This window comes from Python bivittatus, unplaced genomic scaffold (assembly GCF_059951505.1).
Source record: "Python bivittatus isolate LINGU-HERP-01145 unplaced genomic scaffold, Pbiv_v1 ctg000700_np1212, whole genome shotgun sequence".
NCBI classification, from domain to species: domain Eukaryota; kingdom Metazoa; phylum Chordata; class Lepidosauria; order Squamata; family Pythonidae; genus Python; species Python bivittatus.
This window is the reverse complement of record NW_028277098.1, coordinates 45,378,971-45,397,479: the sequence shown is the minus strand read 5'-3', so window position 1 is coordinate 45,397,479 and position 18,509 is coordinate 45,378,971. Positions and strand designations below refer to the sequence as shown.

At 37.9% G+C, this 18,509-nt stretch overlaps 1 protein-coding gene and 1 long non-coding RNA gene across 5 annotated transcripts in view; one reads left to right on the top strand and one right to left on the bottom strand.

Moving 5' to 3' along the window:
- FAF1 (Fas associated factor 1) overlaps positions 1 to 18,509 on the bottom strand; it is a 212,948-nt gene that overhangs the window by 81,688 nt on the left and 112,751 nt on the right. Inside the window, exons 9-11 of the mRNA XM_088128543.1 lie at positions 3,534 to 3,629; positions 2,635 to 2,761; positions 32 to 95 (exon numbers count right to left, since the gene is read on the bottom strand). Of these exons, the coding sequence (XP_087984669.1) occupies positions 32 to 95; positions 2,635 to 2,761; positions 3,534 to 3,629 (287 nt within the window). The remainder of the gene's footprint in view (positions 1 to 31; positions 96 to 2,634; positions 2,762 to 3,533; positions 3,630 to 18,509) is intronic.
- Positions 1 to 18,509, top strand: part of LOC148214190 (uncharacterized) — a 94,712-nt gene that overhangs the window by 1,442 nt on the left and 74,761 nt on the right. For all 4 annotated transcript variants that reach the window (XR_015793481.1, XR_015793480.1, XR_015793482.1 and 1 more), the window contains exon 2: positions 84 to 121. This is a non-coding gene — a long non-coding RNA (uncharacterized LOC148214190). The remainder of the gene's footprint in view (positions 1 to 83; positions 122 to 18,509) is intronic.

Here is an 18,509-nt window from a genome sequence, read left to right as displayed (position 1 = left end):
TATATAGATTGTACTTAGTTACAAGTCTAACCTTGAAGAAAATTCTGCTGTGAATTGTAATAAAGCATCTCCTTCATTTTCAGCATTTTCCGGCACTGCAAAAGAAAGGAAAATATTGCAGGTAAATATTAACATGCAGGTTTAAAACATTCTCTTTGCCATTTAACTAAATTTTATGTGAGCTCTATTTACATAACATTGTTTAATGAAGAGAAGATGGTCTTTTGGAACTATTCTTTGAAGATGGAGATGGATGGATGGATGGATACAATGTCAATATTATAATGTGAAAATTCTAAGCAATTTATAAGTGGTATAAGTTGATACAATAACTAGTTCCCTGTAAGCTACTGAATCCAATTTAAGGTGCTAGCATTAACCTATAAAACAGAAAATGACTTACTAAACAGATTGCCTCTTTCAGTATGATCCAAAATGCACATTAAGATCAGTTGGGAAGGTCCTGCCTGGGGTGGCTTCAGCTTATAGTGCAGTGGCCATGAATTGAGCCTTCTCTGTGACAGTACCCCAATTATGGTACTTTCTCCAATAATAATCAACTGTTTTCTTTCAGAAATCAACTGAAAATATGGCTATTCACAGACATGGCCCTAAGATTATCCATGTCTTTTAAGTTCTCCCTCCCCCACCTATTTTCTTTCCTGCCTTTAGCCATCTTGCCTGAGGAAAACTTATCAAAAACTTAAAACCTGCACTATTATTATTTTCTCAGCTGTTATATATGTTATTTATAATTTTGTTATACTGTTTTTATCTTGTTCTAAGTATTTTTAGCCACCTAACATCATGTATTTGGAATGGGAAGCCATATAAATTGAATGAAGGAATAAATGAATATTATGTAAAACTTTAGTAGACCTAATATATGTATTCTCTCTATTTTTAATACTATACTATAATAATATATTCAGTAAAAACTATGTGTTATAATGAGAAGATCAGCAGAACACAGGAGCTACTGAAATTATTGTTGCATGGTACAAACACAGTATTTATCTTAGAACAGTAGAACTTAAAGGACAAAAAGTAAAAATAAGGAGTAACATTCAGTAACACTAAGGAGACTGTTTGTGACTTAAGATGACTTAAGGCATGCCCCACTAAACTTGTATTCTCACCATCTCCTAAATTTGTACACATAATAAACGGTAGGGGATTGAATCTGCCAGACCTATAATATAATCATCTGTAGGGGAAAGAACTTACGCAGATACAATTGCATATATACAGAACTGCATATATGAATAGATGTACATTCATCCTTGCTTTCCATTTCCTAATGCATAATAATCAAGACATATAGTGTCAGCCTTACCAGGTAGACCAGACAGGAAACATGACCAGATAAGCTAATTCTACTTTACTGTAAAGTTACATTAACGGAATCTTGCAAGTCTGAAAGTACAATTCTCTCGCAGTCTCCTTTATAGCCTGAGAAATTAGGGAGGGTCCCTTCTGAGCTTCTTGCCCTGCCTACTATCCAGCTATGGGCTATGCTGTCTCTTATCTGACCATTCCCTAGGCAGCATCTCTTCGCTCCCAAGGTTTTTTCCAAATACCATTATGTATAAGTGGCAGACACAGAGAGGTCAGGGCAGAGATAGTGGACATGATTCTGTTTCCCATACAGACATTGCAGGATAAGATGAAAACAGGATGCAACTACACCATAAAGGTGAGAATGAAAGACTTTACACCTCAAATACATGACTGAGCAAATCTTTGCATGAAACTGAGGGACTACTGACCATTTCATTAAATTGATAACCAATTGAATAAATTGATTATCTCTGAATAAAAATAATGGTACTAAAGTAAAGATTTTTTTCCAGTTTTTAGATAATGAATGCAAATCTCATTTCAGGCATCCTCTTAGAAAACGCATTCTTTTCTATGTGTGAGAAAAATGGAAATCCTGTCTATGTCTTATGTACCTACAATGGAAATGAATTTGTATTGGTAATGAATATCATGTATTGGTAATAATACTGGTATAATAACAACAACAACATATTTGTACTGGTAATATACAGTACTTTACCATTATCTACAATGGTAATGAAAACATGACATCCAATTAATAGGGTAATTTTTCAAGTCAACCAAAAGACTTTTCCAAAACGACTATCTAATAAATTAGCAGATTAAAAATTTCAAACACATACAGATAAATTTGTTCAACAAAAATGCACGTTTATCTGATTTAATATCCCCAATATGTAAATAGCAAAACATCCAAAACTGTGCCATTACTTATATCACAATAAAATTAACATAACAATGGAATAATGTTTATTAATATCAGATTTTAACTAACTTTTGTTATTAATGAGAGTTAATATTTCCTGAAAACCACAATCCACATTTACTGGTTATTTGCCTAGAACACATTTATACAACTTGCAATTTCATTTCCCCCTTTTTTTTAAGTTAATTTCATATAAGAAACAGATAGTATTCTATTATATCCCTAAAAGAAAGGTACACTGTAGTCTCAAAAAGCCACACTTAGAAAATCATCAAACAATGGAAAAAACTGTTTTCTCTCCCCACCCCCTTTTTGTCCAAAGCTGAGCTTACACTATTCACAACACATAGGACTGCATTACTTACTCATTGGAGATTTTCTCAATGCAGATGCTGCCATACCAAACATCTCTCCATCATCCACTCCAAATTCTGTAGCATCCTCAAAGTCATCTCCATCACTGTCACTAACCATATGTACATCTGTGCATTGCTAGTTTAATAAAATTGACAATAAATAAATTACTGAACAAATACATATTTCAACAGTAACTTTCTATATTCAAATATGAAAGTCACCAAATTTTCATCCAAAATCTTCGAAATAAATTTTCGTTTTAGATTACGTATCTTGGTTTTAGATTACGTATCTTCTAGGAAGAAGTGTAACATCTACTTCATGAAAATTGGTGGGGAAAGAATGTAAGGAATTCTACAATTTAATTGCTTGTGGAGTGAATGCCTTCCTAAAAAAGGTCTTGACCCATCAGTGGAACTGCAATGACATGTGCCAATTTCGCTTTTCAAGGCAAGGAGTTCCACAGCTCAGTGGAAAGGTCCCACCATGGCAGGGAAATAGAAAAGATCCTCTTTGCTGTATCTTAGGGAGAGGACAGGCCAATACAGGAAGAGAAGATCCTTAAAGGATGTTGTTTAATAGTAGGCCTTTAGGATTTTAAAGATCATAATCAATACTCTCAGTTGGGCTCAGCAACAAACTGGTACCAATTATCACTTCCAAGGCCAATGCATCCAGAGAGAGAGAGAATTTTAGCATTTTTTAATTTAAAGTATTAAAGAAATATTATTACGCTAATGTCTTATCCTTCTGTTTAATCCTATCACCTTCTTTATCAAATAACATGGCCAAACAGCAGACATTATGCCGTACGATCAAGGGTAGGGCAGAAATTAGGTATATAATTTCAACAAAACTTTAATAAAAGTGTATGCACCAATTGTGTGAGGAGAAGGGGTGGTCTTACCTCTTCTGATTGTTCTCTAGTTTGTGCTGGTGAAGACCTTCTTCCAACTGTAAGTCGGTGGCAAGGATAAGAGATTCCTGAGGCTGCTAAAGTAATCTAAACAGAAGACATGTATTACTGAATTATCTATTAGATTTTGTTAAGTGTCCAAAATCAGACTGCAGTAGACATGAAACACATGAAATAAAGCAGAATGGGAAATTAAACACCATTTAACAAGACATTTGTTTTTAAAAAAGAGCATTTTCAATTCTCTCTTTTTCATTGAGAGACCACATGAATCCATTATGAGAAGAAAAATATTCAGAGAAAGGTAGGGTGTTACGTACAATGGGACAGGATAAAGGTACAGATACTGAGTAGAATCAGTGGTACAGATATTGAATAGAATCAATGGTAGTGTTTTGAAGTTCTTATCGGGGCAAGATATCGAGACACTTCAGAAACTTGAATAATATGGTGTAATTTGCAAATGTGTAGTCATTGTAAAACATTGCTTGCAATTGAATAAATTGATTATCTCTGAATAAAAATAATGGTACTAAAGTAAAGATTTTTTCCAGTTTTTAGATAATGAATGCAAATCTCATTTCAGGCATCCTCTTAGAAAACGCATTCTTTTCTATGTGTGAGAAAAATGGAAATCCTGCCTATGTCTTATGTACCTACAATGGAAATGAATTCGTACTGGTAATGAATACCATGTATTGGTAATAATACTGGTATAATAACAGTAGTTGTTATAGTCTACTCTCTCCTACCCTGTGTGTAGTAAAAATATCATATATAAAAAGGACTGAAGTGTAGTTTTGTTCATGGTTTCTACTGATGAATATGGACTGGCCTCAGAAGGTAGAGATGGAAGCTGAACCTAGTCAGTTTGACGTTTAGCTGGGTCAGAATTAACTGAAATAATTTATGAAAAAAATATCATAACCTCCAATTATGTTCAGGTTAACTTTGGTAGAAAAACACTTCTTGGTTGCATTATTTCTATTTCTTTTCCTACTCAAATGAATATATAGTCTTCTTGATTAAGATATCTCGCCAGTCATGTTAAGTATGGATATACAGCCTTCTTGGTTAATAAGCTGCTATGCAGTCAAGTTCCTCCAGGTAAAAAGGCACATATTATTGAAAATGAAAACACCAAAAATGAGCTGTACTATGTCATAAACAGTTTATTACAGTAACCATTTTAAAATAGACTAATTTTTGTGTTTAAAACATGAAAAATGTTCTACCTTCCATGTCACTAGTGTCTAATCCAAAGCCTAGCAAGTACTTCGGGAAATACTCTATTTTTATCCCCAAGTCAGGGTGTTTTTAATCACTTATGTGCTAGAACTCATAAAAGCCTTAATTTGCTTCAGGTTAAAGGAAGCTGATTAAGTGTGCTAGCTAACCAAGTGAGTGTTGACCTGCCTGGACTAGCCTGTTGCCACATTTTTGTAGCAAGGTTAAATAACAATTTAGTCACAATTTTAAAATCACAGAGTTAAAAGGAAATGACTACTTTTGAATAAATGAAATGTTAACGTAGACATTTATGTCAAGCTCAATTATCAGTGAAACTCTTTCATACATAACACAGAATCTACACTCGCCTTTGCAATGGTGGCACTGCTATTTTTCATTATGTTTTGTTCAGTACGTTATTGGGGTCTAGTATAGAAAAACAAATTCCTCATGTGAGATTTTGCCTATGTATCTAAATATATCTAAACTCTAAGGAGCATATTGAAAGTGACCAATGTGAACACATTTAAGTACACTTGTCTTTGTAATTAAGTAATTAGAGCCAAAATCTCACAATGAATAGCTTCTAATTTTCACTGGCTTTATCCAGATTTAGGAATGCTCAGTAGAATGGCGCTTAAATGACTAAGTATTATTAAACTGAGATCTACTCTATCTTTAAAAAGAGCATTTAAGAAAAGACAGACAAGTGAACATGGTGCTTGGTCATTTGATGCTCCTTTGTTGCATAAGGTCAACACATTTTAACCTAAAAAAGAGAACATTCTTTTCTCTTTTTTATTCATCTTACAAAATATTGAATTGAGAAGGGGGATGAGCATGAATCTTCCCTATATGGTCAAATGTGGACTTCAGCTATCAGAATTTCCCAATTAATATAGTAATCGATCATTTTGAGATTTAAAGTTTATACAATTGGAGCGGGAAGGTCATCATAGGCATTTAAGATTGGAGATTGTTAGATACCAGGTAGAGTAATTGTGCTTTTATACCCATGTGTTTGAAATATTAACACTTATTTCAATTTTATACTTTTTTAACATGTTAATCTATTAATGCATTTAATAGTTATTATTGCCACTGCTAAAACATCTATTGTTAAAAAAATGACAACATTCCCAGCAAAATCTGGGTAATACACTATGTACCAAAAGGAAGAGAACCACCCCCCAATCACATCCCAATAAAAGAAAAACTAGATATAAACAAAAATCCTTCATACTGCCTAGATTCACCAACTAGTTGACTAAGTTGTCAACTGCCACTAAAATCAATCCTGGAGATTTTTTTACCCCTACAAATATTTACATTTAACCCACTTTTGTATATACAGTGGTACCTCAGGTTACAAACTTAATTCGTTCCGTGACTCTGGTCGCAACCCAAATTGGTCGCAACCCGAAGGAAATTTTCCCATAAGGTTCAATGTAAATACAGTTAATCCGTTCTGACCCCTCCGAATTTGGTCGCCAACCGATTCTGGTCGCAACCCGAAGCAAATTTTCCCATAAGGTTAAATGTAAATACGGTTAATCCGTTCTGAAACATATGTATTTTATTTTTAAACCACAAAACCATGAAACAAAGTACAGTACAGCACGGTATGAAGAGGGAGAATGCTGACCTTGCTCGAGGCGACTTCTGGCGTGGAGGACAGGAAGGCGGGTGGGGAGGAGGTTATTGTTTGGAGGGAGAGTCCCCCTCCAAAAGGACATCGGGGAGATCTCCTTCAGGGGTTTCCTCTCTTCTTTGCCTCTTAGCTGCAGGCTCAGTTCTGGGGAAAAACCTGTTTAAAGTCAGTTGTTTTTTCCTGTGCTGCATAACCCTCCGGAAATGAGAGACCACGTTGTCATTCATCATGTTCAACACTCTGTTTGTCACAGTTCTGTTGGGGTGGTGCTTCTCAAAGAAATCCTGGCACTCATTCCATTTCTCCATGATGGATTTTAGCACATCACTGCTCACCTCCTCCCCGTCCTCCTCTTCCTCAGTGGAATGCTCCTCACCAAGCGCTTTCTGTTGCTCACTCTGGAGCTCAGCAAGTTCTTCTGTGGTCAGCTCCTCATGGTCCTCAACAAGCTCCTCTATGTCTGCATCATCGACAACCAGACCCATGCTCTTGCACATGGACACAATCTCCTCCACTACCTCTGCATCAGATCCTTCAAAGTCACATTCAGCGACACATTCTGGCCACAGTTTCCTCCAGGCTGAGTTTAAGGTCCGGCAGGTGACATCTTCCCAGGCTTTGTCAATGAGGCTGATGCAGTGGAGGACATTGAAATGTTTCTTCCAGAATTCTTTCAGAGTCAAGGATGTTTCCTCAGTGACATTGAAACACCTGGTGAAGAGCGCCTTTGTGTAGAGCTTCTTAAAGTTGCAGATCACTTGCTGGTCCATGGGCTGCAGAAGAGGTGTTGTGTTGGGGGGGAGGAACTTGACCTTTATGAAGTCGTACTCGGCGCCCATATCATCCACCAAGGCTGGAGGGTGTGCCGGGGCATTGTCCATCAGAAGAAGGCACCTTTCAGGCAGCTGGCTGTCAGACAGGTATTTTTTAATGGTGGGTGCAAACACCTCGTGCAGCCATTCCATGAATGGCTTGCCTTGTGACCCAAGCTCTCGCATTGGCCCTCCACATGACAGGAAGTCTGGCCTTGTTCACATTGTGCGCCTTGAACGCACGAGGGGTCTGGGAATGGTACACCAGTAGCGGCTTAATCTTCAGGTCGCCGCTTGCGTTCACACACAGCAAAAGGGTCAATCTGTCCTTCATTGTCAGAACTGGAAGCCTCACCATGTCTTGCCACACTGTGGATGCCACTTCTCTTGCGGAATTTCTCAAACCAGCCTCTGCTGGCTTTAAATTCTTCACTTGCTGTGCTGGTAGAGGGGTTTTTCCGCAGTAAATCACTGTGCAGTTTCCTGGCTTTGTCAAAGATCATAGCCTCACTAACGCTATCACTTGCCAGCTGTTTCTCATTCAGCCACACTAACAACAGCTTTTCTACCTCTTCCACCACTTGTGTCCTCTGCCTGGTTAACATCGTTACTCCTTTTGCCACATCAGCTCCTCTGATGGCATCTTTATTCTTCAGAATAGTCGAGATGGTCGACTTCGCCATCTTGTACTCTGAGGCCAGATCAGTCACACGAATACCACGATCGTGCTTTTCTATAATTTCCTTCTTCAATTCGATCGTTAGTATTTTCTTCAAAGCCTTATTCTTGCCAAGCCTGCTCTGCAGTTTCTTTGGAGCCATGCTAACAAGCACACCAAAAACCTTCCAAAACGCCACGAAACATACCACAAGCCTCACTGAACATCTCCTTGCTACCGCAATCTCACCCACAGGAAGCCGCGACCTCGTGTCAGCAGGGAAAATGGCCGCGTATCCTGTTCGTACCCCGAGGCGGAGCTCACAAACCGAAGCAAAATTTTGTGGCTGGAGCTGGACATAACCCGAAAAGTTCATTAACAGAAGCGTTTGTAACCTGAGATTCCACTGTATGTGCACAGACATATGTGTTTATTTTTTAATTTATTATTAAATTGATATGCTGCCCATCTCCCCCAGAGGGTAACTGTGGGCGGCTTACATTGTTTATATACAACGGCCAGAGACCACACTCCAAATAAGGGTAGTATTAAGTTAACATTAATTGAATTAATGACTATCAAATAATGTTATTAACAATTATAAATGGAAAGAATAAAAGCCAATACAAAAAACAAAAAATACAAACAGAAAAATACAAATAAAGGGGGAAAGAAGGGAGGGGCATGGAAAGGAAAAAAAAAGAAAAGAGAAAAAAGAAAAAGAAAAAAGAAGTAATGCCCTCCTTCATCCCAGCAAGCAAAGACAAATTTAATAAGGTAGTCCTTGCTTAATGACCATTTGTTTAGCGACTGTTTGAAGTTACGATGGCGCTAAACAAGTGATTTACGACCAGTGCCCAAAATTATGACCGTTGCAGTGCGTTCGCGGTCACACAATCTTGATCTGGGCACTTGGCAACCAGCTCACATGACAGTTGCAGTGTCCCAGGGTCACATGATCACCATTTCCGACCTTCCCAGTTGCCTTCTGGCAAGCAAAATCAATGTGATTTGCTTAACTGCAGTGATCTGCTTAACAACTGCCACAAAAAAGGTTGTAAAATGGGTGCGGTCACATGATTTGCTTAACAACCACATCACTTAGTGACCTAAATTCTGGCCCTAATTGTGGTCGTTAAGCAAGAACTACCTGTAGCCTATCACCATCTCTAAGTACAACTCTTCTTCCCATAGCTCATCTCTTAAGTAAAAAACAAAATCCAAATGCTTCATCAATCGTTCTTTGTCAGCAAAAGTCCAGTAAGGGCAACCAGATATAACTATTTTCCTCTTAGCCCTGATTGAACAAACCGACCTTGTATTCCTTCCCAGAGTTTTTTATTCTTTAGCCCCTTCAAAGAGAGTCCCAGAGGTAGTTTGCCAGTCATCTGTGTTTCAATGAAAAAATATTTCAGAACTTTAACAATTTTCTTTTGTATATCCAGTAAGAAAAATACATCCAATCAATTTCTTGGTTTGAAATCTGTACATGCCCTTTAGGGAATAATTCATCCATTAGATCCATTTGTGTTAAATTTAAGTCCCCCTTCCAAGTAGTTTCATAGACACCCACTGCAATTTGTTCTTGTTCTATAACTTCATTGCAACATTTTCTGTCCATCTTGTCAAGCAATTGATCCATTCTATTAAGAAGCTTAATAGAGAGATATTCAAACCGTTACAATATAGATTTCTGCTCCATATTCTTTATCTGCTCCATATTCCTTATCCTCTAGCTCCCTCTAGTGTTCAAACGCAAGGTCTCCTCATTGTAAGAACAGCCAAAACATTCTTATCGTAAAAAAGCCACAATAGCCACCATTTTCCATGAGAAAAATATCTTCTAATTAATTCAAAGCTATAATTCCAAATCCCTCTGGCTCCTTAATCCATTGTTAACTTTCCAAAATCCATAAACTAAGCACCCCTTTGCTGTACAGTCCAAGAAATCATAGATTTTCAAAACTTTTAGAATCAAATGTACACTACTGTCCTCTACTAATGAATACAGTAAAACCTTGCCAGTCCAAAGGGTCTTAATCTCTCCAGTAAAATAATAATAATAATAATAATAATAATAATAATAATAATAATAATAATGTTGTTTAGTCGTTAAGTCGTGTCCCACTCTTCGTGACCCCATGAACCATATTGCGCCAGGCCTTCCTGTCCTTCACTGCCTCCCTGAGTTTGCTCAGTTTCATGCTCATTGCTTCAGTGATGCTATCTAACCATCTCATCCTCTGCCGTCCTCTTCTCCTTTTGCCTTCAATCTTTCCCAGCATCAGGGTCTTCTCCAAAGAGATCTCTCTTCGCATTAGGTGACCAAAATATCTGAGCTTGAGCTTCATTATCGATCCTTCCAATGAGCAATCAGGGTTGATTTCCTTTAAGATTGACTGGTTTGACCTCCTAGCAGTCCAGGGGACTCTCAAGAGTCTTCTCCAGCACCACAGTTCAAAGGCATCAATTCTTCGGCGCTCGGCCTTTTTATGGTCCAGCTCTCACAGCCATACATTACTACTGGAAAAACCATAGCTTTGACTATGCGGATCTTTGTCGGCAAGGTGACGTCTCTGCTTTTTAATATGCTATCTAGGCTTGCCATAGCTTTCCTCCCAAGGAGCAAGCGTCTTTTAATTTCATGGCTGTAGTCTCCGTCTGCGGTGATCTTGGAGCCCAAATAAATGAAGTCTGTTACTGCTTCCATTTCTACCCCTTCTATTTGCCAGGAATTGATGGGTCCAGATGCCATGATCTTAGTTTTTTTAATGTTGAGTTTCAAGCCAGCTTTTGCACTCTCCTCTTTCACCCTCATCAAGAGGCTCTTTAGTTCTTCTTCACTTTCTGCCATTAGGGTGGTATCATCTGCATATCTGAGGTTGTTGATGATTCTCCCTGCAATCTTAATTCCGGCTTGTGATTCTTCCAGCCTGGCATTCTCATGATGTACTCTGCATATAGGTTAAATAAGCAGGGTGACAGTATACAGCCTTGTCGTACACCTTTCCCTATTTTGAACCAATCGGTTGTTCCATGACCAGTTCTGACTGTTGCTTCTTGGCCCGCATACAGATTTCTCAGGAGACAGGTAAGGTGGTCTGGTACTCCCATCTCTTTAAGAATTTGCCACAGTTTGTTGTGATCCACACAATCAAAGGCTTTTGCATAGTCAATGAAGCAGAAGTAGATATTTTTCTGGAACTCTCGTGCTTTCTCCATGATCCAGCGAATGTTGGCGATTTGATCTCTAGTTCCTCTGCCTCTTCGAAACCCAGCTTGTACATCCGGTAGTTCTTGGTTCATGTATTGCTGAAGCCTAGCTTGTAGGATTTTGAGCATAACCTTGCTAGCATGTGAAATGAGTGCAATTGTGCGATAGTTTGAGCATTCTTTGGCGTTGCCCTTCTTTGGAATTGGAACATAAACTGACCTTTTCCAATCCCGTGGCCACTGTTGCGTTTTCCAAACTTGCTGGCATATTGAGTGCAGCACTTTAACACCATCGTCTTTTAGTATTTTAAATAACTCAGCTGGAATACTGTCATCTCCACTAGCTTTGTTGTTAGCAATGCTTCCTAAGCCCCACTTGACTTCACTCTCTAGGATGTCTGGCTCAAGGTCAGTGATCACACCAGCGTGGACATCAGGAACATTAAGATCTTTCTTGTATAGTTCTTCTGTGTATTCTTGCCACCTCTTCTTAATCTCTTCTGCTTCTGTTAGGTCCCTGCCTTTTTTGTCCTTTATCATGCCCATCTTTGCACTAAACGTTCCTTTCATATCTCCAATTTTCTTGTAGAGATCTCTAGTCTTCCCCATTCTATTGTTTTCCTCAATTTCTTTGCATTGTTCATTTAAGAAGGCCTTCTTATCTCTCCTTGCTATTCTCTGGAAATCTGCATTCAGTTGCTTATATCTTTCCCTTTCACCCTTGCTTTTCGCATTCCTTCTTTCCACACCTATTTGTAAAGCCTCATCAGACAGCCATTTTGCTTTCTTGCATTTCTTTTTCTTTGGGATGGTTTTAGTTGCTGCCTCCTGTACAATGTTACGGACCTCCGTCCATAGTTCTTCAGGCACTCTGTCTACCAAATCTAATCCTCTAAATCTATTCATCACCTTCACTGTGTACTCACAAGGAATATGATCTAAGTCATACCTGAGTGGTCTAGTGGTTTTCCCTACATTCTTCAATTTAAGCCTATATTTTGCAGTAAGAAGCTCATGATCTGAGCCACAGTCAGCTCCTGGTCTTGTTTTTGCTGTCGGTATAGAGCTTCTCCATCTTTGGCTGCAAAGTATATAATCAATCTGGTTTCGGTATTGACCATCTGGTGATGTCCATGTGTAGAGTCGTCTCTTGTGTTGTTGGAAAAGAGTGTTTGCTATGACTAGCTTGTTCTCTTGACAGAACTCTATTAGCCTTTGCCCTGCTTCATTTTGTACTCCAAGGCCAAACTTGCCTGTTATTCCTATTACTCCTTGACTTCCTACTTTAGCATTCCAATCCCCTATGATGAAAAGGACATCTTTTTTTGGTGCTAGTTCTAGAAGGTGTTGTAGGTCTTCATAGAAGCGGTCAACTTCAGCTTCTTTAGCATCAGTGGTTGGGACATAGACTTGGATGACTGTGATATTGAATGGTTTGCCTTGGATACGCACTGAGATCATTCTGTCGTTTTTGAGGTTGTACCCCATTACTGCCTTTCCCACTCTCTTATTGACTATGAGTGCAACTCCATTTCTTCTAAGGGTTTCTTGCCCACAGTAGTAGATATAATGGTCACCCGAATTAAATTTACCCATTCCCGTCCATTTCAGTTCGCTGATTCCCAAGATGTCGATGTTCAATCTTGTCATCTCATGTTTGACCACATCCAGCTTGCCTTGGTTCATAGATCTTACATTCCAGGTACCTATACAATATTGTTCTTTACAGCATCGGACCTTCTTTTCGCTTCCAGATACATCCACAGCTGAATGTCCTTTTGGCTTTGGCCCAGCCGCTTCACTCTTTCTGGAGCTACTTGGAATTGCCCTCCGCTCTTCCCCAGTAGCATATTGGACACCTTCCGACCTGAGGGGCTCATCTTCCGGTGTCATATCTTTTAGCCTTTTAACATTGTCCATGGGGTTTTCTTGGCAAGGATACTGGAGTGGGTTGCCATTTCCTTCTCCAGTGGACCACATTTTGTCAGAACTCTCTGTCATGACCTGTCCGCCTTGGGTGGCCCTGCACGGTATAGCTCATGGCTTCACTGAGTTACGCAAGCCCCTTCGCCACGACAAGGCAGTGATCCATGAAGGGGATAATAATAATATAATCCAAATCCAAAAGTGATTAAGAAATAAGGTTTGGTCGAGCTTAATGTCCGTAACAGGCTGCTTTGTGAGTGTGAGCTTGATGAAATCCCGACTCCCAGCCTCACCATTCATAAGCCGGCCGCAAAACAGCAGTTTCCACGGTCTACTCACAAGTAGTGACTGTTTAGAGTCACATGGATAATGTCAACGATTTCTCTTGCTTCTGGATAAATTTTGCCGGTCTGGATCCAGCATCCAGCCGCGATTCCTCTTGCAAACCTGTCCTGCTAACGAGCAGGACATCAGCTCGCCATGGTGCTCACAGGAAGTCTCCTGAACTGAATATGACTATCAATTAAAAGTAATTACATGTAAAATAAGGCACTCCATTTGTAAAATGATAGATACCCTAACTACAAATCCAGACTTAGTATATTATTTAACACTCAAACTGCACCACTTACTCCATCAGAGAATGAGAGACTGTGGAATTCTGAACTCAATAAGCATAAACCTATGTTTATGCTTTATAAGTCATATTGGGTTCAAGTGAGTTTCTGCAAAGGGAAGTATCTCCATCCAGGAGGACACTCTACCAACTGAGTATTTGAAATTTTTTGATGTATTGATGTGGAGAACCTCTATAGATAAAGGAGGGTCTCCACTGTAGATACAAACCCTCCACTCATGAAGGGCTTCAAAATGAGGGTAGGTCTAGTGTGCTTAACCACATCCCATCTCAGTTTTTCAGTCCTCTGATTTCACTACTTGCATCTCTTATATATTCATTTGCTGTCTATAGTACCTGTACTATTACCATATCCTCAACACATGTAAGAGGGTGGGCATCCCCAACTCATAGGTAATTATTTAGGGGGAAAAAATAAAAACATAATGCTCTAGAAATTGAGATTAAAAAGAACTAACAAGAGACACAAAGAATTGTAGAAAACAGGAAGTTATGGAAGTGCCATACATAATTTTGTTTATCCTATTTATTTCTGCAAAAGATCTAGTAATAGTAGTTTTATTTATTATAACTATTATAATAATAGTTAGGGTTAGGGTTAGGGTTAGGGTTATAACTAAATAGTTATAACTAAATGTAGTATAGATAGAATAAAGCAACAATTGATACCATAGTGTAACAATGAGTTATAACATCATAATATAAAATAAGGAGATTCCAGACTAAGCAAATAATATTTACCTCTCTATATTCAATATAACAGGTAAGAAATTATTATTTGTTTTAAAGCAACTTCACAAAAACCTAGGAAAACAAAAACTTTTGTTGCTTTTTTAAACATTTAAGTGATCCAATTGCAAGCATCATCCCAGAGGGAATCTATTCCAAAGAACCAGAGCCAGGTGAAGAAAAGCTCTTAATCATGATATAGCTGTTCTAGCAAGCAGTAGAACCAAATAACCTTTGCCTGATCATCAGATCAAGCGCACATGAAACACCAGGTCTTTCAAATAACAGGGTGTGCCCACGGGCAGGGCACAATGTGTCATCACTAGCATTTTGTTTTGGTATCTTCTCAAATTCCCAACCAACTTAATGATTGGTGATAAAAAGAGATAGGAGCAAAATAAGGAAGGTTCAGAATAGTATGAACAACAGCATTCCAGATGCAAATCTAGGGGTGGAGCAAGGTCTCAGACAACCCAGTCAACAGGCTGCTATTACTGACAGTAAAAGGGAAAGAAAGGAAGGAAGGAAGGAAGGAAGGAAGGAAGGAAGGAAGGAAGGAAGGAAGGAAGGAAGGAAGGAAGGAAGGAAGGAAGGAAGGAAGGAAGGAAGGAAGGAAAGTTGGGAGGGAGGGTTAGGATTCAGGATTTTGCTTTAGCAAAGTCAAAGAGGTGGTTGGCTGTATTTTGAAATCATAATAAATCCTGGATTATTCATTCAAGAATGAAGCTAATTTTGTCCAAAAGGGCTGACACAGACTTCCTTCTCTAGTATAGCTGCAAGAAAAATATGCTTTTCCTTCTGTTTTTACTTAAATACAGCTTCTAACAGCACCAAAATTCAACATCAACTGTTTTTTTCTACAAAACAAGTCAACTTCATCATGGTTTGTAAAGATGACTTGTTTAAACAAACCATAATTAACATTGTAACCTTGTATGGTTCAATCACAATCCTAAACTGTGATAACTGAAACAGAAAATGAAAACTTTTAATCATTTCAGCACTGAATCAGAGAGGGTGGCGGGAGAAGGGGAGAAGAATGCTGACTGGGACAACTAAAGCCCTCAAAAGAACAGGAAATTCTATTGAAACTTTTTCAAAATTAACAAAAAGTGTCATATACACAGAGATTATTTTATTTCTCTTTAAAACATCGTAGCGTTTCTACAATTAGCATAATTGTTTAAAACCAATTACTTTTATCTTTCCACAGGAAATGAACTTATTTCTATTATGAAAAAATGTACACATAATGTCAGACATTAACTTTTATTTTTAAACAATAACTGGACAGCCAAAAAAAATCACTAGAGTGGAGTGTGTTCACGTTCCACTAGCACCAATGCATACTTTACCCTCTCATAAAGTGCTGCTGAGATAATTACTGCTGACAGATTTATTCAAGGTTCATTTCACTTTTTCTCTAGTTTTGCTCTAGTTAGAAGTGCAACAGAGCCCATGGGAAGATCCACCCCTCACACCTGTTAAGTTTCTTCATGTTACTAGGGCCAGTTTGGACATGTCACTTCGAATTAGCATTGTATAAACGCACTAAGTGTGACAATTACTTATCACAGGTTTAACTTATTGGAAAGGGAGAGGAGGAGAAGAAAAGTTTCCAATTCAAGCCCAAGAACAGTGTCCAAATATGAAATTTAAGTCTTTTAATACAGGTTGTATGAAATTCCTCTGAAACTTACAAAAAGGTTCCCATGGTAGAAATCCTGAACAAAGATCAAAATTAATATAAAGAGCTAATCTTACGTTTTTAAGTGAAATAAATAAATAAATAAATATTTAGTTTGGGCATTCATAGATATTCTGTTACATTTCCTGGCATTATTATTCTAATAATTATTCTAATTTACTGATATTATGTGAGAGAGACGGGGAGAGAGAGAGAGATGTGTGCCCACACATACAAATAGATCAAATAGATACACACACAAATACACAAAACTCAGATTCTGCTGATTTCTGTACATTTATTGAGAAGGTAACTGAAGAGATCCTGCTTCCAAGTTTGGATATGCTGTAAGGGAAATGCTGTTGATGTCCTTTCCTAGTGCCCGGTGGCTATGTTTCTGGATAGGAGAGAACAGGCTGAAGGTGAACCCTAGTCACATAGACCTGTATGTACATCAGGGCTCTCTACTGCTATGAAGGTTGCTCCCTCATTACCACTCAGATTACTGCAAAGCACTTTACATGGGGCTGCCCTTAAACATTGCTCAAAAACTGCAATTGGTCCAGAATTCAGCAACCAGTGTGCTTACTGATCTCATCACTGGGAACATATAACACTGATTCTGTAGCACCTGCACTGGTTTTCAGGTACAATTTAATGTGCTAGTTTTGATCTATAAAGCCCTTTATGGCTTATTGCCTGGGTACCTACAAGACCATCTGCTCCAACCAATATTGGCCTGACCTGTTAGAACAGCTAGAGGAAAATCATTTACAATCCTACATTTTTTAGAGTTTGAGGAACTGAAGCTAGAAGGTGTTGCTTCTCTATGGGAGCACCAGTGCTTTGGAACAGCCTCTTGATGGTCATCAGGCTGGCCTCCTCCTTGCTAGCTTTCCAGAAAATGTTAAAAACTTCAGAGGGCCTTTTCTTAAGTTTACACGTTATGCCATCTTGTTTCCTTGTTGCTTTTTGTGTTTTCCTTTCATTTTTATATTCTGTTTTTTAAGTTTTTGTGTTGGGGTTTTATGTGATTATTGTTAGTTTGATTCAGATTGGTTTTAACCTGACAGTGTATGTTTTAATTCTTGTTTTACATATATTGTAAGCTGCCAAGAGTCACTTTGATTGCACAGGGATAGAAGTTTAATTAATTAATTAAAATATGCTTTGAAATGTAGACTAAACAGATCACATTAGAATATGCAGCAACTACTATAACCATCATAGTTGATAAGTAACAATATATAGAGTCTTTCTTTCTCCTTCAGAAGAGAAAGTTTTGATAACATTACAATGAACAAAATCTCCCCAGTGTCCTCACAGTTAGCTGGTCCATCCTTAAGCAGCAGATGTTCAGTGCTAGATGCAGTGCACAGGCCTTCTATTTACCCACTCATAGTACCTCTTTTTCATTAGTTCTTCTCTCTTTCTCAAATTCTGAATGCATTGTTAATTCTTCCTTAAAATTTCTAGTTCAGTTATAGAAAAAACATCCCAATAATATTGTATGTACTCTGGCAAGGAACCAGTACATGGACTTTATGTTTGCCCTAACTTACACACTTTCTACAAACATGGATGCACACTGGTACTGGAAATCTTTTCCAGGACTAATCCAAGATATGAATGAGGAAATACAAGTGTCCCAGATAACAATCCTTGAATATTTTGCAGTATACTTTCATTATTTCCCTTTTGAGGAAAAGAGGTATAAAAGCCTGATTTTCTTCCCCAGTAACTGGAATATATTGAATTACATGCCCATCAAAATTCAATTTTCTAATTATATGAAAGTTAAACATTTACTGTTTGATTAAAGAGGTAAATATATCAGACTGTTCTAGTAATCAAGATTATTTAGAATATGTATACAATATTTTAGCTTTTTAAATTATATAAAAGGAAGCTCACAAATTTTATATACCCATGAGATCCAAGTAACTTTTTCTAAATACCTACTTTCTAAATATCTACTTGTAAATTTTCTACAGAACTAGCTTAGGCTGCTTTTCTTTCAGAATTCCAGAAATGTAAATTTCAATCTGTCAATATGAAGAAAAGATAAATCACAAGGGAAGAGAGTTTTGGATCATTTATCTCCATTATGTTCTTGTAGAGTATAGGAGTGGGTCAGGTTGTTTTTTGTCATGGCATGTGTAAAGCTATGGCTAACCTCAATTTGTATCTGGTCCTACCATATACATTAATATCTGTGGTTGGAGCTGTTATATTTCAATTTGCAGGTTATGTTAATATAACGAACTTAATAGAAACTGAAGGCTACACTGAAGTGTTAAATCCCTGCAGCAATATCAGTGAGTCACTCTTTGTCTAATAATTGCAAGCTTGGGCATTCTTTTAATGAGTTTTGTGAATATGTCATCACAGAGATGAAATAAACTATCACGTCTAAGGGGTATT